The sequence below is a fragment of the Bombina bombina genome, chromosome 2 (assembly GCF_027579735.1).
Source record: "Bombina bombina isolate aBomBom1 chromosome 2, aBomBom1.pri, whole genome shotgun sequence".
In the NCBI taxonomy this organism is placed as follows: Eukaryota; Metazoa; Chordata; class Amphibia; order Anura; family Bombinatoridae; genus Bombina; species Bombina bombina.
In genome coordinates, this window is record NC_069500.1 from 917,112,440 (window position 1) to 917,136,183 (window position 23,744).

The 23,744-nt window shown below is 41.3% G+C and overlaps 1 protein-coding gene across 4 annotated transcripts in view; it reads left to right on the forward strand.

Moving 5' to 3' along the window:
* ANKRD17 (ankyrin repeat domain 17) overlaps positions 1-23,744 on the forward strand; it is a 584,488-nt gene that overhangs the window by 512,619 nt on the left and 48,125 nt on the right. For all 4 annotated transcript variants that reach the window (XM_053703322.1, XM_053703325.1, XM_053703327.1 and 1 more), the window contains one exon: positions 4,609-6,239. In XM_053703322.1, the coding sequence (XP_053559297.1) occupies positions 4,609-6,239 (1,631 nt within the window). The remainder of the gene's footprint in view (positions 1-4,608; positions 6,240-23,744) is intronic.

A 23,744-nucleotide genomic window follows, 5' to 3' on the forward strand; every position in this document is an offset into this window, starting at 1 on the left:
ATCTTGTGTCTCTCATGTTTAACTAATCTCCATAAAGTGCATCTTGTATTTTGACCGTTCACCGTTGTGCTTTAATTAGCACTGTTACTCTGTTTTGCCTCTTTAGCTTGTGTATTTTTAAGACTTAGCGCAGAGGTAGAGCGTCTACTTCTGAGTTTTTCAATGTCTTTTTACTACGTTTTTTTTTTGGGTGGTTTTTTGTTGTTTTTTTTTTTTTTTTTTTGTTCGGCTGCTGATTGAAGCATGCTGTTTTATGTGCACTTAATTTTTTTCTGGCGGATCACGTGACACCTTCTACGATGGAGAATGGAGCGGCAGCATTTTCTCTGTCAGTATTAAGAGTCCTTGTATGTATCGACTCGTTTTCCAGTCTCAGTGTACAGCTCTTTTTCTTCCTAAGATGGAGAAAGACATTGCTTGATTTTATGTTGGCGTTTTCTGCACTGCAATTATGCTCAGTCTTGTTTTGAGGCATTTTTGTCATGAATTTGGAACTGGGGTCCACTCCTATGTATATATGCTTATCTTGTCTTGAGACTACAATTGTTTTAGTATGCAATTTTGACCCTCATGTTTGAAAATTTTTAAAATTAAGGATGTTTTTTTTTTTTTTTTTTTAAAACCTCATGTCTCTCAGGATGATGCTATTAGGCATTGCCACAGTTTTTCTCCTCAAACGTCCCACGCCTCAATGGCTACACATATTCCTCTGTCTCTTAGAGGTGTTTATGTGCCATCAGATTTTGTGGTACAGGTATCTTCGGCAATAATCTGGAGCATTATCTGCTTTTTCCCATGTAGGGGAAGCGCTAGAGGAAATTTTAATGATTTTTCAGAATGTAAGGTGTCCCGACTGCTTCACAGCTGGTCCTTCCTCATAGGCTGATGAGGATTTTTCTGTAGCTTCTGAGGGTGAGATCTCAGATTCAGACAGTTTAATTCCTTTCTTTGATACAGAAGAGGTTAACTTCAGATTTAAGCATGAGCACCTTCATGTATTGCTAAAGGTAGACATTAGCTTCTTGGACGACTCCGATAATTTTTTGGTTGTCAACCCTACAAAATCTGGTAACCTTATTAACTCTTAGATTTTTTTCCTTACTCTGTGGAGGTGTTTCCTGTTCCAGACCGTGTGACGGAGATTATTTCACAGAAATGGGAGGAGCAGGGTTACCTTTCTCCCCGTCTCCTGTCTTTTTAAAAGAAGAAGCTGGAGGCTTATTTACAAAATATGTATGTAAATCAGGGTCTTCAATGGCAGCCTGCAGTTTGTATTGCCACTGTAAGTGCTGTGCAAGTGCTGCATCTTATTGGTGCGATGCCTTGTCTGAATTCATTTTAACAGAGACTCCATTGGAGGAGATTCAAGATAGGATTAAGACTCATAAACTAGCCAATTCCTTTATTTTGGATGCTATCATTCAGATTATTAGACTGGGAGCCAAGATTTCTGGCTTCACTGTCTTAGCCCGCAGGGCTTTGTGGCTAATATCTTGGTCAGCTGTTGTTACCTCAAAGTCCAAACTTATGGCGCTTCCTTACAAGGGTACGACCTTGTTTTGGCCTGGTCTGGAAGAGAATATTTGAGTTTTCGGGTGGAAAGGGGTCTTTTCTACCACAAGACAAGAAGAACAGTCCTAAAGGACGTTAGTCATTTTCGTTCCTTTCCTCACTTCAAAGGAAAGTCTCTCCCTCTTCCAAGCAGGATCAGTCCAAGTCTTCTTGGAAATCCAATCAGTCTTGGAACAAGGGGAAGCATACAAAGAAACCTGCAGCTGAGTCTTGTCAGCATGAAGGGTTTGCCCCAGGTCCGGGATCGGATCAAGTGGGGGGCTGACTTTCTCTGTTTTATCTAGCATGGATACGAAATGTCCCAGATCCTTGGGCTGTGGACATAGTAGTATCTTAGGGTTAGAAGATAGTATTCAAAACTTTTCCTCCCAGGGGCATATTCCACCTCAAGATTATCTGTAACCCAGATAAAAGGAGAGGCATTTTTTAACTGTGTTCAGGACCTTTCCTCCCTGGGAGTGATAGTTCCAGTTCAAGTAAGGGAACAGGGCCTAAGATTCTATTCTAATCTGTTTGTGGTTCCCAAAAAAGAGGGAACTTTCTGACCCATTGTAGTCCTAAAGTGTCTCAACAAGTTTCTAGACCATTAGGATCTGTCTCAGATGATAGATCTAGATCAGTCGAAAAGAACCTCTCTTTCGTGGTGTCTTTCTCAGGACATCTGTCTCAGGGCACAGGTTTCCGGAGACCTTCCTGTGTGATTGGGGCCTGCTGGGCTGGGGAGCAGGCTGGGACTTGTTAGACGCAAAGGGACTATGGACTCGCGAGGAGTCTGCTCTCCTCATACACATCTTGGGGTTGAGAGCCATTTACAATGCTCTGATGGCTTGGCGTCAGTTGTCCTTAGCCTGGTTTATCAGGTTCCAGTCGGACAACAGCACCTCAGTGGCCTGGATTCTTCAGTGAGCGGAAGTTCACGATTGTTGTATTTCTGCCATCCACATTCCAGAAGTGGACAGCTGGGAAGAGTATTTCCTGAACAAACAGACTTTTTATTCCGGGATGTGGGCTCTCTATCCGGAGGTGTTCTCCAGGTTAACCCTCAAATGGGGGGTGCCGGAGTTGGATCTGATGGTGTCTCAGTAGAACGCCAAGCTTCCAAAGTACGGTTCAAGGTCAAGAGATTTGTAGGCCGCCCTGATTAGATGCTCTGGCGGTTGCTTGGGATTTCATTTTAGCATATCTGTTTCCTCAGTTTGCTCTCCTTCTACGAGTCATTGCTCGTATCAAACAGGAGGGCGCATCTGTAATTCTAATAGCTCCTGCATGGCCTCGCAGGATCTGGTATGCAGACCTAGTGAAGATGTCATCTCTTCCACCTTGGAGGTTGCCTCTGAGGAAGGATCTTTTATCTCAGGGTCCATTCATCCAAATCTCATTTCTCTGAAGCTGACTGCTTGGAGATTGAACACTTAGTTCTGTCTACGCGTGTTTTTTCTGAGTCGGTCATTGAGACCATGTTTCAGGCTCGCAAGCCTGTTACTAGAAAGATTTACCATAAGGTATGGTGAAAATACCTTTATTGGTGGGAATTCAAGTAGGTTTTGGATTCCTAGGATTTTTTCTTTTCTCCAGGAAGGTCTGGAGAAGTCTATTTTGCTGCACAAGCGTCTGGCTGTTGTACCAGATTTTCAATCTTTTTGTCAGGCCCTAGTCAGAATCGGGCCTGTGTTTGTCTGTTGCTCCTCCTTGGAACCTTAATATTGTTCTTTAAGTTTTGCAGCAGGCTCCGTTTGATCCATTGCATTCCATAGATATTAAGTTGTTATCTTGGTAAGTTTTGTTTCTTATTCCGATCACTTCTGCTTGGAGATTCTCTGAACTCTCGGCTTTGCAGTGTGATTCGACTTATCTTTCATGCTGAATAAGATGGTTCTTTGTTCTAAGTTGGGTTTTCTTCCTAAAGTGGTCTCAGATTGAAATTTAATCAGAAGATTGTTGTTCCTTCTCTATGTCCTAATCCTCCTCCTCATAAGGAATGTTTGTTGCACAACTTGGATGTTGTGCATGCACTAAAATTCTACTTACAGGTGACTAAGGATTTTCGCCAGTCGTCTGCCCTGTTTGTTTCTCTGGAAAGCGTAAAGGTCAGAAAGCTACTGCTACTTCTCTTTTTCTCTCTGGTTGAGAAGTATGATTTGTTTTGCTTATGAGACCGCGGGTCAGCAGCCTCCTGAGAGAATTACAGCTCATTCCATGAGGGCTGACTCCTCTTCTTGGTTTTTCAAAAATCAAGCTTTTGTGGAAAAGATTTGCAAGGCTGTAACTTGGTTCCCTCTACATACTTTTTCAATTTTACAAGTTGATTTCTTTTGCCTCGGGTGAGGTTTCTTTTGGGAGAAAGGTTCTTCAAGCGGTGGTGCCTTCTGTTTAGGTCTGCCTGTCTTGTTTTCCCTCCCTAGTCATCTGTGTCCTCTAGCTTGGGTATTGGTTCCCACTAGTAATTGGAATGACGTTGTGGAATCTCCATATCTTAGGAAAGAAAACTAAATTTATGCTTATATTTAAGGCAGTTATTTTTCTCTAAACCTTAGGCACCTTGTACACCTTTGTGTTGTTCCTTTTTTCCATTTCCCTTCGGTGGAATGACTGGGGATTGTGGGTAGGGGAGTGACACTTAACAGCTTTGCTGTGGTGCTCTTTGCCTCCTCCTGCTGGCCAGGAGTGATATTCCCACTAGTAATTTATGACGTCAAGGACTCTCCATATCCGGAAATAAATAAATTTATCAGGTAAGCATAAATGTAGTTTTTTAGCTTTGGAATGGAACAGCATGTGTGACTCTGTTCATTTTAAAGCACAAATATATTTTGAGGTTTAGTTTACTTAATTCCGAAAGGAAGGTTTATGTTATACATTTTATATGAATGCTGATATTTATTTCTGTTCACATTAGTGTGTCCACTTAAATCACTTAAATAACATTGCTTGTTAATAATGTGACATTCATTTGAAAAGAAAAAAGAGTTTATATCTATAAATGAAATTGTTGCATATGGTTTATTTCTTCATTGTGTTTTGTTGTTTTTTTTTTAGAGGTGGAACAGAATCTACAAGGCAGGCAACACATCTAATTAATGCACTTATTAAGGACCCTGATAAAGAGATTGATGAACTTATTCCAAAGAGCCGTTTAAAAAATTCCTCAGCAATTTCAAAAGCATCTTCAATGTTGTCCACCATTTCCTCTGTCAACAATTCAGTTATTGGAATCAAAGTCACTGCTGTTTCAGCCTCAAACGCATCACAAGTTGCCTCTGCTCTAACTGTGCCAGCTATTACTTCAGCCTCTGCTCACAAACCTTTGAAAAATTCAGTGAATAATGTTCGACCCGGTTTTCCTGTATCTCTTCCTTTGGCTTATCCTCCTCCACAGTTTGCACATGCTTTACTTGCTGCACAGACTTTTCAACAGATCCGTCCTCCCCGGTTACCCATGACACACTTTGGAGGTACTTTTCCACCAGCTCAGTCTACCTGGGGTCCCTTTCCTGTCAGGCCACTAAGTCCTGCAAGAGCTACCAACTCCCCCAAAACTCATGTGATGTCTCGCCATAATCAGAATATAAGTAGCTCTCAAGTCATCACAGGAAGTCCTCCTTCTGCTAGCCCAACAACTACACATTCTCCGGCTACAAGTGTGCCTATCTCAAGTGGAAACCTCAATTCACCTTCAGTCAGAAGACAACTTTTTGTAACAGTGGTTAAAACCTCTAATGCCACTACATCAACAGTTACCACCACAGCAAGCAACCATGTCACTACACCAACATCCTCTACCTGCCCTGTCCCCACTGCCAAAGAACACCGTTCTCCATCATTACCTTCATCTCCTTCCCCACCGTCTCTTAACGGTTGTGGAACAAGAAGTAGCCCCTCTGACTGCCTTGCATCTCCGATTAAAGGGACTTCACTGTCCTCTGAACAGGATTTAGGCAGCCAGTCTGTCCTGGAAACAACAAGCTCGTGCAAGCAAGTGAACTCTACCTCTGGGAGTACCTCAATGCATTCAGCACATCAGCCTTCCCCAGGATCTGTTTCCCAAGAATCCCGACCTTCTATAATAAACACACAAGCCCCTCCTTCTCCAGATTCAAGGGCTAACCAAACCCTAAACTTAGCAGTCAGTGGTTCCTCTCACCAGTCTGCTCCTTCACTTATTTCTGTATCCTATTCCCTATCACAGCCATCTATTGTGTCTACACAGTCAGCTGCTAAAATAGAAACCTCTGTAGTAAGACCTCAGTCTCATGGGACAAACCATGTTACCAGGAATCAAGGTCCCATGCAAAATTCCCCTGTGTCAGGCAACATTGCACATACAAATATTAAACGGCCCCAGAGTGTACCATCAAACAGTCCACTTCCTTCCAGTTTAAGTACACAAAGTGGTCCTCAAAATTCCAGTCATCCTCCAAACAAACACATGGTTCCCAATTTCAGCTCTTCACTACCATTTGGTCCTTTTAGCACTTTATTTGAAAACAATGCACCCCCAAATCATCACTTTTGGGGTGGCTCCATGGTTTCATCTCAGTCTACTCCAGATTCCATGATGTCCACACAGTCTTCATATTTGCCAAATCCAGAGTCTGTGCTTCCATCTGATACTTCCAAAGCCCCAGGTTTCAGACCACCAATGCAAAGGCCAGCCATAAATCAATCAGGTGAGTTTGTTTATATATGATCTTTGATAAAATATTAAATAAAGTTTTGAAAAAATAATTGTATATTGCAGTATTTCATAAAATTGCTGAATATGAAAATCTCCTTTTAAAAGATTTTTTTTCACTGCAGTTTTGCTATAGCTTTAAAGGGCTTCTGACCTCAAATGATTGCAATAGTTGAGCTTCTTCTATTCTCTTCAAGGTACAATGAACATGCTAATTTCAACACACAACATGTTTCACCTCTTAGTTTGATTCCATGTTCATCAGCATCTAAAGGCAATATGCAAGACTAGAAATGCTTGGTCTTTAAATGCTTGAAATGTTTTTTTTTTTTTTTTTTTTTTTAAAGAAGGCTCATTGCCTTCCATAGCTTAAAATCAAACCGTTATTTATTTTATATAGATGGCGAGAGTCCACAACCTGTAACATATGTGATATACATTCCTACCAGGATGAGGCAAAGTTTCCCAAACTCCAAAAGCTTATAAAACCCCTCCCACCTCACTCATACTTTAGTTTTTACTTTTCCTCCGTTAGAGGTAGTTGAAGCATGATGATGTGCTTGATTTGTTTTCAGTGTTAGGCGCTTCAGAGCATATTGAAGTCCAGTTCCCCTCAGAGTACAATGCTTGTCAGAGGGATGTGATTGGAGTACTGCCCTATAATACAATGTTTTCACCTCATGGGAAATCCTTCATAGGCTCTCTTTAAATTTGGTCGCAGGGACTTGTCTTTGTCCTCCCTTTACAGATCAACGTTATACTCCTATTCAATTTCCTCTGCTGATATGTTTCAGTACTGGTTTGACTGTCTGCTACTAAGTGGAAAAGTGTCTATGGGTAAGTATATTTTGTATTTTTAAATAGACACTCACAGCTATGTTTAGGAGCACTTTTAAATGTTTAAAAGTGTATCTAAATATGTATATGTGTATATATGGCCTTAGGACAGATACTTACTATTCCTTTTGTTTGTTTTTCGCACAATTTCTTTTTTTTTTAATGCACTCATCAAATTCGACGCATAATATACTCGTCGGGTACACACGCCATTGCTGACGATGTCTTATTAACTTTGACTAAACCTTTGATATCCATACCATAGTATACGCATTAAGCGCGTGTCAATATTGATGCAAAGCCTCAGAAACAGACACTTCATATGCTTGTCAGGTTAACGCACCATGGCGCACACACTTTAAAAAAAAAAATCAGGAACGCGCGCAACTTGACGACAGTATTTGGAATCCTTTCTCAGTCTTCTTCAATAGAAAATGGGGTTACCAGGCGCCAACCAACGGAGGCTAGGTGTTGAAAAAATTAAAATTTATTACTACACAAATTGAGGACAATAAAAACTATATAGTGACACTTCGCCACTTCTTTACCTTTCAGTCTTCTTCAATCACATGGATGGAAGATAAACTTGGAAATTAGTTTTCTTACTCCAAATACCAGGGTTAATTTCCTGGGGACAAGAATAGACTCCATATCTATGAGAATATTTCTAACAGATCAGAGACGTTGCAAGCTAACCTCCGCATGTCTTGCCATCCAGGCCTCCTTGAGACCCTCAGTGGCTTAGTGTATGGAAGTGATTGGACTCATGGTGTCCTGTATGGACTTCATTCCCTTTGCCAGATTCCATCTCAGACCCTTACAGCTATGCATGCTGAGACAATGGAACGGCAACCGTTCAGATCTGTCTCAACAAATTGTGTTGGACAACCTGTCGAGAGACTCGTTCTATTGGTGGCTCTGTCCAGATCATCTGTCCCAAGGCACGTGCTTCTTGAGACCATCCTGGGAGATTTTTACTACGGACGTAAGCCGTTTGGGGTGCCAAGAAGGTGCAAGGGCTGTGGACAATATAACTTTGGTTGCCTACATCAACCATCTGGGGGGAACGTGAAGTTCCTTGGCGATGAGAGAAGCATCTCAGATACTAGAGTTGGCGGAGACTCACAGCTGTACGCTGTCAGCAATCCACATTCCGGATGTGGACAACTGGGAAGCGAGGTGTTTGCAGAGATATGCAGAGAGTGGGGGACGCCGGAGATAGATCAGGCAGGCTGGAACTGTGCAGTAGTCCAGCTCACTGTTTCCAACCAACAATTCTATTCGGTCTGAAAATTTGTGTGGGCACACTTCTTTTTTTCCCTTTTTTTAAGGTTCTTTTTTTTGTTGGCTATTGCCTCTGAGATGTCTGCTTTGCAATGTGACACCCTTATATTGTTTTCCATGTTGATAAGGCGGACTTAGGTACTAAATTACGGTTCCTCCCTAATGTGGTCTCTTATTGTTACATTAATCAAGATGATGATTGTTCCTTCTTTGTGTCCTAATCCTTCTTCAGTGAAGGAACGTTTGCGACATAATCTAGATGCGGTTCGGTCTTAAAGTTTTATCTTCCGAATACTAAGGAGTTAAGACAATCTTCCTCTTTGTCATCTATATGGGGAAGCGTAAGGGGCAGAAGGCTACTATGACGTCCCTATCTTTTTGGTTGAGGAGTATCATCCGCTTAGCTTACGAGACAGTGGGGCAGCATCCTCCTGAGAGCTTGGGTATAGTTTTCCCAACAGTAAGGAATGAAGTCGTGGACTCTCCCTGCTTTATGGAAGGAAAACATAATTTATGCTTACCAGAAAAATTCCTTTCCTTACTGGTAGGGAGAGTCCACGACCCCACCCATATTTTATTGTTGGGCGGCTCCCTTTTCTTTCATGTAATTAACAAGAGTCCATGAGCTAGTGACGTATGGGATATACATTCCTACCAGGAGGGGCAAAGTTTCCCAAACCTTAAAATGCCTATAAATACACCCCTCACCACACCCACAAATCAGTTTTTACAAACTTTGCCTCCAAGGGAGGTGGTGAAGTAAGTTTGTGCTAGATTCTACGTTGATATGCGCTCCGCAGCAAGTTGGAGCCCGGTTTTCCTCTCAGCGTGCAGTGAATGTCAGAGGGATGTGAGGAGAGTATTGCCTATTGAATGCAGTGATCTCCTTCTACGGGGTCTATTTCATAAGGTTCTCTGTTATCGGTCGTAGAGATTCATCTCTTACCTCCCTTTTCAGATCGACGATATACTCTTATATTTACCATTTCCTCTACTGATTCTCGTTTCAGTACTGGTTTGGCTTTCTACAAACATGTAGATGAGTGTCCTGGGGTAAGTAAGTCTTATTTTCTGTGACACTCTAAGCTATGGTTGGGCACTTTATTTATAAAGTTCTAAATATATGTATTCAAACATTTATTTGCCTTGACTCAGAATGTTCAACTTTCCTTATTCCAGACAGTCAGTTTCATATTTGGGATTATGCTTTAATTATCATATTTTTTCTTACCTCAAAAATTTGACTTTTTTCCCTGTGGGCTGTTAGGCTCGCGGGGGCTGAAAATGCTTCATTTTATTGCGTCATTCTTGGCGCGGACTTTTTTGGCGCAAAAATTCTTTTCCGTTTCCGGCGTCATACGTGTCGCCGGAAGTTGCGTCATTTTTGACGTTATTTTGCGCCAAAAATGTCGGCGTTCCGGATGTGGCGTCATTTTTGGCGTCAAAAGCATTTAGGCGCCAAATAATGTGGGCGTCTTATTTGGCGCCAAAAAATATGGGCGTCGCTTTTGTCTCCACATTATTTCAGTCTCATTTTTCATTTGCTTCTGGTTGCTAGAAGCTTGATGTTTGGCATTTTTTTCCCATTCCTGAAACTGTCTTATAAGGAATTTGATCTATTTTGCTTTATATGTTGTTTTTTCTCTTACATATTGCAAGATGTCTCACGTTGCATCTGAGCCAGAAGATACTACAGGAAAACCTCTGCCTGCTGGATCTACCAAAGCTAAGTGTATCTGCTGTAAACTTTTGGTAGCTATTCCTCCAGCTGTTGTTTGTATTAAATGTCATGACAAACTTGTTAATGCAGATAATATTTCCTTTAGTGATGTACCATTGCCTGTTGCAGTTCCCTCAACATCTAAGGTGCAGAATGTTCCTGATAACATAAGAGATTTTGTTTCTGAATCCATAAAGAAGGCTTTGTCTGTTATTTCTCCTTCTAGTAAACGTAAAAAGTCTTTTAAATCTTCTCTCTCTACAGATGAATTTTTAAATGAACACCATCATTCTGATTCTTTGGACTCTTCTGGTTCAGAGGATTCTGTCTCAGAGATTGATGCTGATAAATCTTCATATTTATTTAAGATGGAATTTATTCGCTCTTTACTTAAAGAAGTACTAATTGCTTTAGAAATAGAGGATTCTAGTCCTCTTGATACTAATTCTATACGTTTGGATAAGGTTTTTAAAGCTCCTGCGGTTATTCCAGAAGTCTTTCCTGTTCCTAATGCTATTTCTGCAGTAATTGCTAAGGAATGGGATAAATTGGGTAATTCATTTACTCCTTCTAAACGTTTTAAGCAATTATATCCTGTTCCGCCTGACAGGTTAGAATTTTGGGACAAAATCCCTAAAGTTGATGGGGCTATTTCTACCCTTGCTAAACGTACTACCATTCCTACATCAGATGGTACCTCGTTTAAGGATCCTTTAGATAGAAAAATTGAATCTTTTCTAAGAAAAGCTTATCTATGTTCAGGTAATCTTCTTAGACCTGCTATATCATTGGCTGATGTTGCTGCAGCTTCAACTTTTTGGTTGGAAACTCTAGCGCAACAAGTAACAAATCGTGATTCTCATGATATTATTATTCTTCTCCAGCATGCTAATAATTTCATCTGTGATGCCATTTTTGATATTATTAGAGTTGATGTTAGATTTATGTCTCTGGCTATCTTAGCCAGAAGAGCTTTATGGCTTAAGACTTGGAATGCTGATATGGCTTCTAAATCAACTCTACTTTCCATTTCTTTCCAGGGAAACAAATTATTTGGTTCTCAGTTGGATTCTATTATTTCAACTGTTACTGGTGGGAAAGGAACTTTTTTTACCACAGGATAAAAAGTCTAAAGGTAAAAACAGGGCTAACAATCGTTTTCGTTCCTTTCGTTTCAACAAAGAACAAAAGCCTGATCCTTCGTCCTCAGGAGCAGTTTCAGTTTGGAAACCATCTCCAGTCTGGAATAAATCCAAGCCTGCTAGAAAGGCAAAGCCTGCTTCTAAGTTCACATGAAGGTACGGCCCTCATTCCAGTTCAGCTGGTAGGGGGCAGGTTACGTTTTTTCAAAGAAATTTGGATCAATTCTGTTCACAATCTTTGGATTCAGAACATTGTTTCAGAAGGGTACAGAATTGGTTTCAAGATGAGACCTCCTGCAGAGATTTTTTCTTTCCCATGTCCCAGTAAATCCAGTGAAAGCTCAAGCATTTCTGAATTGTGTTTCAGATCTAGAGTTGGCTGGAGTAATTATGCCAGTTCCAGTTCCGGAACAGGGGATGGGGTTTTATTCAAATCTCTTCATTGTACCAAAGAAGGAGAATTCCTTCAGACCAGTTCTGGATCTAAAATTATTGAATCGTTATGTAAGGATACCAACGTTCAAGATGGTAACTGTAAGGACTATATTGCCTTTTGTTCAGCAAGGGAATTATATGTCCACAATAGATTTACAGGATGCATATCTGCATATTCCGATTCATCCAGATCATTATCAGTTCCTGAGATTCTCTTTTCTAGACAAGCATTACCAATTTGTGGCTCTACCGTTTGGCCTTGCTACAGCTCCAAGAATTTTCACAAAGATTCTCGGTGCCCTTCTGTCTGTAATCAGAGAACAGGGTATTGTGGTATTTCCTTATTTGGACGATATCTTGGTACTTGCTCCGTCTTTACATTTAGCAGAGTCTCATACGAATCAACTTGTGTTGTTTCTTCAAGATCATGGTTGGAGGATCAATTTACCAAAAAGTTCTTTGATTCCTCAAACAAGGGTAACCTTTCTGGGTTTCCAGATAGATTCAGTGTCCATGACTTTGTCTTTAACAGACAAGAGACGTCTAAAATTGATTACAGCCTGTCGAAACCTTCAGTCTCAATCATTCCCTTCGGTAGCCTTATGCATGGAAATTCTAGGTCTTATGACTGCTGCATCGGACGCGATCCCCTTTGCTCGTTTTCACATGCGACCTCTTCAGCTCTGTATGCTGAACCAATGGTGCAGGGATTACACGAAGATATATCAATTAATATCTTTAAAACCGATTGTTCGGCACTCTCTAACGTGGTGGACAGATCACCATCGTTTAATTCAGGGGGCTTCTTTTGTTCTTCCGACCTGGACTGTAATTTCAACAGATGCAAGTCTCACAGGTTGGGGAGCTGTGTGGGGATCTCTGACGGCACAAGGAGTTTGGGAATCTCAGGAGGTGAGATTACCGATCAATATCTTGGAACTCCGTGCAGTTTTCAGAGCTCTTCAGTTTTGGCCTCTTCTGAAGAGAGAATCGTTCATTTGTTTTCAGACAGACAATGTCACAACTGTGGCATACATCAATCATCAAGGAGGGACTCACAGTCCTCTGGCTATGAAAGAAGTATCTCGAATTTTGGTTTGGGCGGAATCCAGCTCCTGTCTAATCTCTGCGGTTCATATCCCAGGTGTAGACAATTGGGAAGCGGATTATCTCAGTCGCCAAACGTTGCATCCGGGCGAATGGTCTCTTCACCCAGAGGTATTTCTTCAGATTGTTCAAATGTGGGGGCTCCCAGAGATAGATCTGATGGCCTCTCATCTAAACAAGAAACTTCCCAGGTATCTGTCCAGATCCCGGGATCCTCAGGCGGAGGCAGTGGATGCATTATCACTTCCTTGGAAGTATCATCCTGCCTATATCTTTCCGCCTCTAGTTCTTCTTCCAAGAGTAATCTCCAAGATTCTGAGGGAATGCTCGTTTGTTCTGCTAATAGCTCCGGCATGGCCTCACAGGTTTTGGTATGCGGATCTTGTCCGGATGGCATCTTGCCAACCATGGACTCTTCCGTTAAGACCAGACCTTCTGTCTCAAGGTCCTTTTTTCCATCCGGATCTGAAATCCTTAAATTTAAAGGTATGGAGATTGAACGCTTGATTCTTGGTCATAGAGGTTTCTCTGACTCCGTGATTAATACTATGTTACAGGCTCGTAAATCTGTATCTCGAGAGATATATTATAGAGTCTGGAAGACTTATATTTCTTGGTGTCTTTCTCATCATTTTTCTTGGCATTCTTTTAGAATACCGAGAATTTTACAGTTTCTTCAGGATGGTTTAGATAAGGGTTTGTCCGCGAGTTCTTTGAAAGGACAAATCTCCGCTCTTTCTGTTCTTTTTCACAGAAAGATTGCTATTCTTCCTGATATTCATTGTTTTGTACAAGCTTTGGTTCGTATAAAACCTGTCATTAAGTCAATTTCTCCTCCATGGAGTTTGAATTTGGTTTTGGGAGCTCTTCAAGCTCCTCCGTTTGAACCTATGCATTCATTGGACATTAAATTACTTTCTTGGAAAGTTTTGTTCCTTTTGGCCATCTCTTCTGCTAGAAGAGTTTCTGAATTATCTGCTCTTTCGTGTGAGTCTCCTTTTCTGATTTTTCATCAGGATAAGGCGGTGTTGCGAACTTCTTTTGAATTTTTACCTAAAGTTGTGAATTCCAACAACATTAGTAGAGAAATTGTGGTTCCTTCATTATGTCCTAATCCTAAGAATTCTAAGGAGAAATCATTGCATTCTTTGGATGTTGTTAGAGCTTTTGAAATATTATGTTGAAGCTACGAAATCTTTCCGTAAGACTTCTAGTCTATTTGTTATCTTTTCCGGTTCTAGGAAAGGCCAGAAAGCTTCTGCCATTTCTTTGGCATCTTGGTTGAAATCTTTAATTCATCTTGCCTATGTTGAGTCGGGTAAAATTCCGCCTCAAAGAATTACAGCTCATTCTACTAGGTCAGTTTCTACTTCCTGGGCGTTTAGGAATGAAGCTTCGGTTGACCAGATCTGCAAAGCAGCAACTTGGTCCTCTTTGCATACTTTTACTAAATTCTACCATTTTGATGTATTTTCTTCTTCTGAAGCAGTTTTTGGTAGAAAAGTTCTTCAGGCAGCGGTTTCAGTTTGAATCTTCTGCTTATGTTTTTTGTTAAACTTTATTTTGGGTGTGGATTATTTTTAGCAGGAATTGGCTGTCTTTATTTTATCCCTCCCTCTCTAGTGACTCTTTTGTGGAAAGATCCACATCTTGGGTAGTCATTATCCCATACGTCACTAGCTCATGGACTCTTGTTAATTACATGAAAGAAAACATAATTTATGTAAGAACTTACCTGATAAATTCATTTCTTTCATATTAACAAGAGTCCATGAGGCCCACCCTTTTTTGTGGTGGTTATGATTTTTTTGTATAAAGCACAATTATTCCAATTCCTTATTTTATATGCTTCGCACTTTTTTTCTTATCACCCCACTTCTTGGCTATTCGTTAAACTGATTTGTGGGTGTGGTGAGGGGTGTATTTATAGGCATTTTAAGGTTTGGGAAACTTTGCCCCTCCTGGTAGGAATGTATATCCCATACGTCACTAGCTCATGGACTCTTGTTAATATGAAAGAAATGAATTTATCAGGTAAGTTCTTACATAAATTATGTTTTTATATTTCTTCTGGCACCTTTATATCCTGATGTTTCTCCTACTTTTCCATGTTCCCTTGGCAGAATGACTGGGGTGATAGGGGAAGTGGGAGTAATATTTAAAGGGCCAGTAAACCTAGGAAATAATGTTATATAATTCTGCACATAGTGCAGAATTATATAACATTAGCTTAGCTCCAGATTTCTAAAGTAAATAGTTAAAAAGATATCACGCAAAGAAAACAGAACGCCGCTCCTGGCTCTACTGAGCGGGTCTGTTTTCTTCTGCTAAGCGCATCACGGGCACGCTGTCTATTCACAGCACGCCCAATTGCACTATTAAAATCAATGTAGCTCGGTCTGGTAGCAGGAGCGAGCTACATTGATTTTAAAAGCGCGATCGGGCCGGCTGTGATTAGACAGCGTGCCCAGATGCACTTAGAAGAAGAAAACAGACCCGCTCAGTAGAGCCAAGAGCAGTGTTCCGTTTTCTTTGCGTGATATCTTTTTAACTATTTACTTTAGAAATCTGGAGCTAAGCTAATGTTATATAATTCTGCACTATGCAGAATTATATAACATTTCCTAGGTTTACCGGCACTTTAAGCCTTTGGCTGGGGTGTCTTTGCCTCCTCTTGGTGGCCAGGTGATGTATTTCCCAACAGTAAGGAATTAATTTGTTGACTCTCCCTGCCAGGAAGGAAAGGCATTTATCTGGTAAGCATACATTTATGTTTTTTTCTGTGTGGCACAGTTCAGATTGGAGTGGGCGTGGCCTGTGTTATCTCTTCCTCTTCCAGAGTATCCGTTTTTGGTGCGATCGCTAATGCGCGCCCTTAGTTTTCATCTTTGCCCTGTTAATAGGAGAAAGTTGTTTTTGCTTCTGCTGAAGCAGCCTTCGGGAGAAAAGTTTTGCAGGCGGTGGTGCCCTCAGATTAGGGGCCGCCTCCCTTTTTATTTTTATCCTCCCGTTAGCATTCAGTGTCCTCTGGACCTTGGGTATAATTTCCCACAAGCAAGGAATGCAGCTGTGGACTCTCCCTGTATTAAGAAGGAAAATATAAATTATGCTTACCAGATAATTTCCTTTCCTTCTGTACAGGGAGAGTACACAGCTCCCGCCCCTGTTCTCCGATGAGCGACCCTAAATTTAAATTTATTCTTCTGGCACCTTTTTCACCCTGATATTTCTCCTACTGTTTCTTGTTCCCTCGGCAGAATGATTGAGGGATGAGGGAAGTGGGGGAGGTATTTAAGCCTTTGGCTGGGGTGTCTTTGCCTCCTAATGGTAGCCAAGTTCAGTTTTTCCCACAAGTAAGGAATGCAAAGGAAATAATCTGGTAAACATAATTTATGTTGTTCTGTATATCAACACAATTTGGGGATTTTTCTCATACTGAGGTGATCTCTTCTCATATGGGCCCAACTGTAATCTTCTCATATGTTGAGATTTCTTTTAATGTCGATGACATTTATCCTTAGTGGCCCTAATAGGGTTAATCTTATGTTCCCTATTTTAGGTATATGGGCTTTTCTATATAATCTCTCCAATTTTGAGATGATTTATCCTTATGTCTGTGGCTTCTTGTGTTACTCTATGTAATATATTTTTCTTAGTGATTTTAGGACGCTAATATGTTTGTTTCTTTTCATATTGTCCTTTTTTTTTATCAATATGGACACCATATTGGAATCTCTCTTATATTGAGTTGATTCTTCTGTTCTTATGTTTATTCTCATGTTACCCTATTTTAGGTTCATGGGCGCTATTTTATAATCATTCTCTTATTGAGGTGATTTTTTACTAATTCTTCATATATGGTCCTATGGATCATATACATATGTCTAGTGATCTTAGACATAAAATATTGGGCAAACTCTTACAATTTGTATCCCTATCTTTTGTTCTTCCCATTCACTGGGGACATCACCAGTTTCTGAGGTTTGCGTTTCTAGACAAACATTTCCAGTTTGTTGCCCTTCCTTTTGACCTTGCTACTGCTCCCAGTATCTTCACAAAGGTTCTGGGGGCTCTTCTGGCGGTGGTCAGATCTCAGGGAATAGCGGTGGCACCTTACCTGGACGACATCTTGGTTCAGGCATCATCTTTTCATCTAGCAAAATCTCATACAGAGATGTTGTCTATTCTACGTTCTCTCAGGTGGAAAGTGAATCTGGAAAAAGAATTTTAGTGGGAAAAATGAAATTTCAATACCTGAAACGGGTATAGAGAAAAATGCACTTGCGTATATATTCCTTGATAATTAATTTTTTTTTTTTTTAAATATGGTACCAATAGTCAATATAAAACACAACCCAACACACAAAAAAAAAAAAAAAAAAATTCACAAATCATATACTGTATGCATAAAACAGATAAATTCAAGATAAAATTAGAGCTAAGTCCTTAAAGGGACACTATACCCAAACATTTTCTTTCATGATTAAGGTAGAGAATACAACTTTAAACAATATTCCAATTTACTTCTATTACCTAATTTGTTTCATTCTTTAGATATACTTTAATGAAGAAATAGCAATGCACAAGGTGAACCAATCACAGGAGGTATCTGTGCAGCTACTAATCAGCAGCTACTAAGCATATCTAGATATGCTTTTCAGCAAATAATATCAAGAGAATGAAGCAAAATGGATAATAGAAGTAAATTTGAAAGTTGTTTATAATTGTATGCTCTTTCTAAATCATGAAAGAAAAAAAATGTGGGTTTCATGTCCCTTTAAGTAGTCGGTTAAAGCACAAATAAGCTGGTTTATAAAGATGCAATAAGCGTAAAGTTTTAGCAGGTGCTTGCTGTTGTTAGATAGCTGCAGACAGATAAACAGAAAGATAAAATAAATCATTTTTAGGCAAATATAAAGTGTTCATAAGCAAAGGTGCACTTTATTACTTACACGGATTGCTTTACTTTTCCTCACAATGAACTGGGGGCCTCCAAAAATGAGCCGCCACTTTGTAGTTGTTTTATATGGAAGATACCAGCCGTTTCGCTTTATTCCTTGGACCCCCAAAGATGAAGTGTAGCTGTGATATTAAAAGGCTGTCTTGATATACCTACAGCCGTCTAGGGACCTCCAGAAGTTTGATCGCAACTATGTTGCTTTTCTCCCGGGCAAGCAGTCTTCCAGCGTGTAACCTAAATAAAAGACAAATATCTCTCACGTCAGTGCAGACACTACACTGTAATACCAAGTAGACCGTTTCATTGGAGTAGTAGACCTTCATGCGCGCACCTTGCTCTGTCTGTGTTGCCAGGTCAGGGTTCCGGGATGGGAAAATTCAAGGAATCATCTTGCATCCCGGAAGCCGCAACGTGACGAAAACCCTTACCCTCGTGTCAGCTACTACACATATATTTAGCTTTCTGTAGCGCAAGTGCTTTTTTCTCTATACCATTTTAAGGTATTGAGATTTCATTTTCTTTCTAATGACATGATTAGTCCACGGATCATCTAATTACTATTGGGATATATCACTCCTGCCCAGCAGGAGGCGGCAAAGAGCACCACAGCAAAGCTGTTAAATATCGCCTCCCTTCCCTCCCACCCCTGTCATTCTCTTTGCCTACGTTAGAGCAAGGAAGTGGTAAATTTAGAAAAGATTCTTCAAGCAAGATTTTATTATTTTTTAAGTAGTACAAGATTGTTCTGGGGTGTAGCCATAGTCCATATCAGTCTCTTCAGTAAAGCACTGGAGCAATGGGAACTTGTGGGACATAATTCTCACTGCGCCTCCCATGTAAGATTACCCAGTCTTTATCTTTTTCTCCACAGGTCTATGTGAGGGAGAGGGCCTCTCAAACCTGATGAGATGCCTTGCTGTCTGGCAGATCTATGAGCTAAGTGCTGACTTTATTTTTCTGGGTCTGGGAAAAACAAGAGGTACTTTATTTACATGGGACACACAAATCCTCCTAGGGATAAAAGGAGGGGACTTATGTAGGCAGCATTTTAGGCAGGCACTGTGGCTGAGGAGGTGTTTTAGGCTCTGTTTTTTGGTGGTTTCTCTGCTCCCGGCGGCTTAACTTTAGTAATAAGATGCCAACCGGGAGATTACTTTTTTTGAGACGCCCAAGATGGGCGGAGCTATGTGAGGCGGCAATTTGTGTTGCGCACCACTTTCATCACTTCATGTGATTGGGAGGAATGAGAGAGCAATTTCGGTCAGGAATCCACATGTTTGACTAAAGGCATGCGTTTCTAGGACCGGACAGCGGTTCATTATTATCTACAGCCGAGTTCCGGATCGTTTTGCTGAAGGGATTGGTAGCCAGTGTCAGCAGGGCAGGTAGGCACCTCAGCAAAGTTAAACTGAGGTGTAGAAGTGTTCTGCAGTATTTGCGTAGCTATTTAGTCCTCTCTGCATAGAAAAGTAAAAAAGTTACGTTTAAATTTTAAAGAGATGAAGTAACATTTTTTCTGTTTAAATTTTTATTAAAAATTTAAGTTTTAATTTGATAATTTGATCCATTGTGAGTCAGAATGGACCACGATGCCCTGCAAAATGTCACTTGTTCTTTGTTTTGTTGCCAATGTGGAACCACCAATCCCTTTCTGTTTCTCTTGTATTGAGAGAACTTTTTTCTAAGCCAACATTTTCTAAGGCGGATGCTGTTCAGGAGTCTAATGACAATATTCAATATATGCCGCAGCTTTCTCCTCAAGCGTCCCAACTTTTACTGCCCGCACATGCAGTGCCCTGTGCTTCTTCTCTAACTCCCCTGGAGTTACGTTGCAAGACATCGCTTCCCTTATGTCCTCTGCAGTTTCTGATGCGTTGTCTGCTTTTCCCATGCTGCAGGGAAAGCGCAAGAGGAAAAATAAACATTCAGTAAGCGAGGTTACTGACGCAGTTGTTGCTATTTCGAATACCTCCTCCTAAAAGCCTGAGGAGGAGGATACTTCGATAGCATCTGAGGGTGAGATTTCAGATTCTGACAGTGTAATTCCTCCTGCTGATACTGAAGTTGTATCTTTCAGGTTTAAGCTAGAACACCTCCGTCTGTTACTCAAGGAGGTTTTAGCTACATTGGAGGACAGCTACACCACGGTCGTAGTTAATCCTAAAAAATCCAGTGAACTAAACAAACATTTTGATGTACCTTCCATGGTGGAGGTTTTTCCTGTACCAGATTGTGCTACTGAGATCATTGCTAAGGAATGGGAGAGACTGGGTATCCCTTTTTCTCCATCCCCTATATTTAAAAAGATGTTTCCCATAGCGGACTCTATCAAGGAGTCTTGGCAGACAGTACCCAAAGTGGACGGGGCAATTTCCACTCTGGCTAAGAGAACTACTATTCCCATAGAGGATAGTTGTGCCTTTAAAGGAACAGTCAACACCAGAATTTTTGTTGTTTAAAAAGAAAGATAATCCCTTTATTACCCATTCCCCAGTTTTGCATAACCAACACAGTTATAATAATACACGTTTTACCTCTGTAATTATCTTGTATCTAAGCTTCTGCTGACTGCCCCCTTATTTGTTTTTTTGACAGACATGCAGTTTAGCCAATCAGTGCTCAGTCCTAGGTCACTTTACGTGCATGAGCTCAATGTTATCTATATGAAACATGTGAACTAATGCCCTCTAGTGGTCAAAATGTATTCAGATTAGAGGCAGTCTTCAAGGTCTAAGAAATTAGCATATGAACCTCCTAGTTTTAGCTTTCAACTAAGAATACCAAGAGAACAAAGCAAAATTGGTGATAAAAGTAAATTGGGAAGTTGTTAAAAATTGCATGCCCTATTTAAAACATGAAAGTTTTTTTTGGACTTGACTGTCCCTTTAAGGATCCTAGGGACAAAAAATTAGAGGTGTTAATCAAGAAGATGTATGTACACCAGGGTTTACAATGGCAACCTGCAGTGTGCATTCCTACCGTCACTAGTGCGGCGGCATACTGGTTTGATGCATTGTCTGATTCTATTAGGACAGACACTCCCCTTGAAGAGATCCAGGATAGGATAAAGGCTCTTAAGTTGGCCAATTCCTTTATTACGGATGCTTCCCTACAGGTTATTAAGCTGGGAGCAAAGATTTCGCGGTTCGCTCTGCTAGCCCTCAGAGATTTATGGTTAAAATCTTAGTCTGCTGATGTGTCTAAACTTTTGGCGATTTCTTACAAGGGAAAGACCTTGTTTGGACCGGGTTTGACCGAAATAATTTCTGACATTACGGGAGGAAAGGGTAATTTTCTCCCTCAGGATAAGAGAAATAAACAAAAGGGACGTCAGAGTAATTTTTGTTCCTTACGAAATTTCAAGGGAAATCCTTACACTTCCTCTTCCAAGCAGCAGCAGTCCAAACCTTCCTGGAGACCCAATCAGTCTTGGAACAAGGGAAAACAATCCAAAAAGCCTGCTATTGAATCAAAAACAGCATGAAGGGTCTGCCCCCGATCTGGGACCGGATCTTGTAGGGGGCAGACTTTCCTTCACTCAGGCTTGGATTCGAGATGTTCAGGATCCCTGGGCGGTGGACATCGTATTCCAGGGATACAAACTAGAGTTCAAGAACTTTACTCCCAGGGGCAGGTTTCTGCTTTCAAGATTATCTGCAGACCAGACAAAAAGAGAGGCGTTCTTACACTGTGTACTGCACCTCTCCGACCTGGGAGTGATAGTTCCTGTTCCGATGCAGGAGCGGGGTCTGGGGTTCTATTCCAATCTGTTCTTGGTTCCCAAAAAGCAGGGAACCTTCAGACCAATTTTAGATCTCAAGAGTCTAAACAAATTCCTCAGAGTACCGTCCTTCAAGATGTAAACTATTCGTTCCATTCTTCTTTTGATCCAAGAGGGTCAATTTATGATGACAGCCGTGGATTTAAAGGACGCATACCTGCATGTTCCCATCCACAGGGACCATCACAAGTTTCTAAGGTTTGCATTTCTAGACTTCCAGTTTGTGGCTCTTCCATTCGGTCTTGCCACGGCTCCCAGAATTTTCTTGAAGGTTCTGGTATCCCTGTTGGCGGTACTCCGATTGCGGGGGATTGCAGTGGCGCCTTATTTGGACGACATCTTGGTCCAGGCACCATCCTTTCAAAAAGCAAGATCCCACAAGGAAATGTTGTTAGCCTTCCTGCGATCTCACGGATGGAAGGTAAATTTGGAAAAAAAGTTCCTTGGTTCCAAATACGAGAGTAATCTTTTTAGGAGCCATAATAGATTCCTCATCAATGAAGATTTTTCTGACAGAAGTCAGGAAATCAAGGATTTTCGATTCTTGCCTAGCGCTTCAGTCCTCTCCTCGGCCATCAGTGACTCAGTGCATGGAGGTAATCGGGATGATGGTAGCGGCAATGGACATCATCCCGTTCGCCCGTTTCCACCTCAGACCTCTGCAGTTCGACATGCTCAGTCAGTGGAACGGAGATTATGCAGATTTGTCTCCGCAAATACAGCTGGAACAGGAGACAAGGGATTATCTTCTTTGGTGGTTGTCTCAGGGTCATCTCTCCCAGGGAACCTGCTTTTGCAGACCCTCTTGGGTGATTGTGACAACAGACACCAGCCTTCTGGGATGGGGAGCAGTCTTGGGCTCTCTAAAGGCTCAGGGAACTTATTTGGAGTCTGTTCTGCCGATAAACATTCTGGAGCTGAGAGCAATCTTCAATGCTCTTCTGGCCTGGCCCCAGTTAGCCTCGGCCAGGTTCATCAGGTTCCAGTCGGACAACATAACTTCAGTGGCTTACATCAACCATCAGTGAGGAACCGGAGTTCCTTAGCCATGACAAAAGTAGCCAAGATAAGGTGGGCCACAATTGCTGTTTGTCTGTGATCCACATCCCAGGGTTGGACAACTGGGAGGCGGAATTCCTGAGCAGGCAGACCCAGACCTTTCACCCGGGGGAGTGGGAACTCCATCCGGAGGTATTTTCCAGCTTGATTCTCAAATGGGGTCAGCCGGAATTGGATCTCATGGCATCGCGGCAGAATGCCAAGCTTCTGAGGTACGGGTCGAGGTCAAGGGACCCTCAGGCTGTACTGATAGACACCCTGGCGGTACCTTGGAATTTCAGTCTTGCATACATATTTCCCCCGTTCGCTCTTCTACGTTCACTCTTCTACCTCGGGTCATTGCTCGAATCAAGCAGGAGAGGGTGTCGGTGATCCTCATTGCTCCGGCATGGCCTCGCAGGATTTGGTATGCAGATCTGGTGGATATGTCATCTCTTCCACCTTGGAGACTTCAGTTGAGGAAGGATCTTCTACATCAAGGGCCCTTCCTTCATCCAAATCTAATTTATCTGAAGCTGACTGCGTGGAGATTGAACGCTTAATTTTATCCAAACGGGTATTTTCGGAATCGGTCATAGAGACCATGATTCAGGCTCGTAAACCTGTGACTAGAAAGATTTACCTCAAGATATGGCGTAAATATCTATTTTGGTGTGAATCCAAGGGCTACTCTTGGAGTAGAGTTAGGATTCCTAGAATTCTGTCCTTTCTCCAAGAAGGTTTGGAGAAGGGATTATCGGCAAGTTCCCTAAAGGGTCAAATATCTGCCTTGTCTATTTTGTTACATAAGCGTATGGCAGATTACCAGACGTGCAGTCGTTTTGTCAGGCCTTGGTCAGGATCAGGCCTGTGTTCAAACCAGTTACCAGTTCAAGGGCTCCGTTTGAGCCTATGCATTCCTTAGATATTAAGTTGTTATCTTGGAAAGTTTTGTTTCTTGTTGCTATTTCCTCTGCTCGTAGAGAGAGCTCTCAGTATTACAGTATGAGTCTCCTTACCTTAATTTTCATTCGGATAAGGTAGTTTTACGTACAAAATTAGGGTTTTTCCTAAAGTAGTTTCTGACCGGAACATTAATCAGGAGATTATTGTTCCTTCTTTGTGTCCTAATCCTTCTTCACAGAAGGAATGACTTCTTCTTCCTGGGCATTCAAAAATGACACTTCTGTGGAACC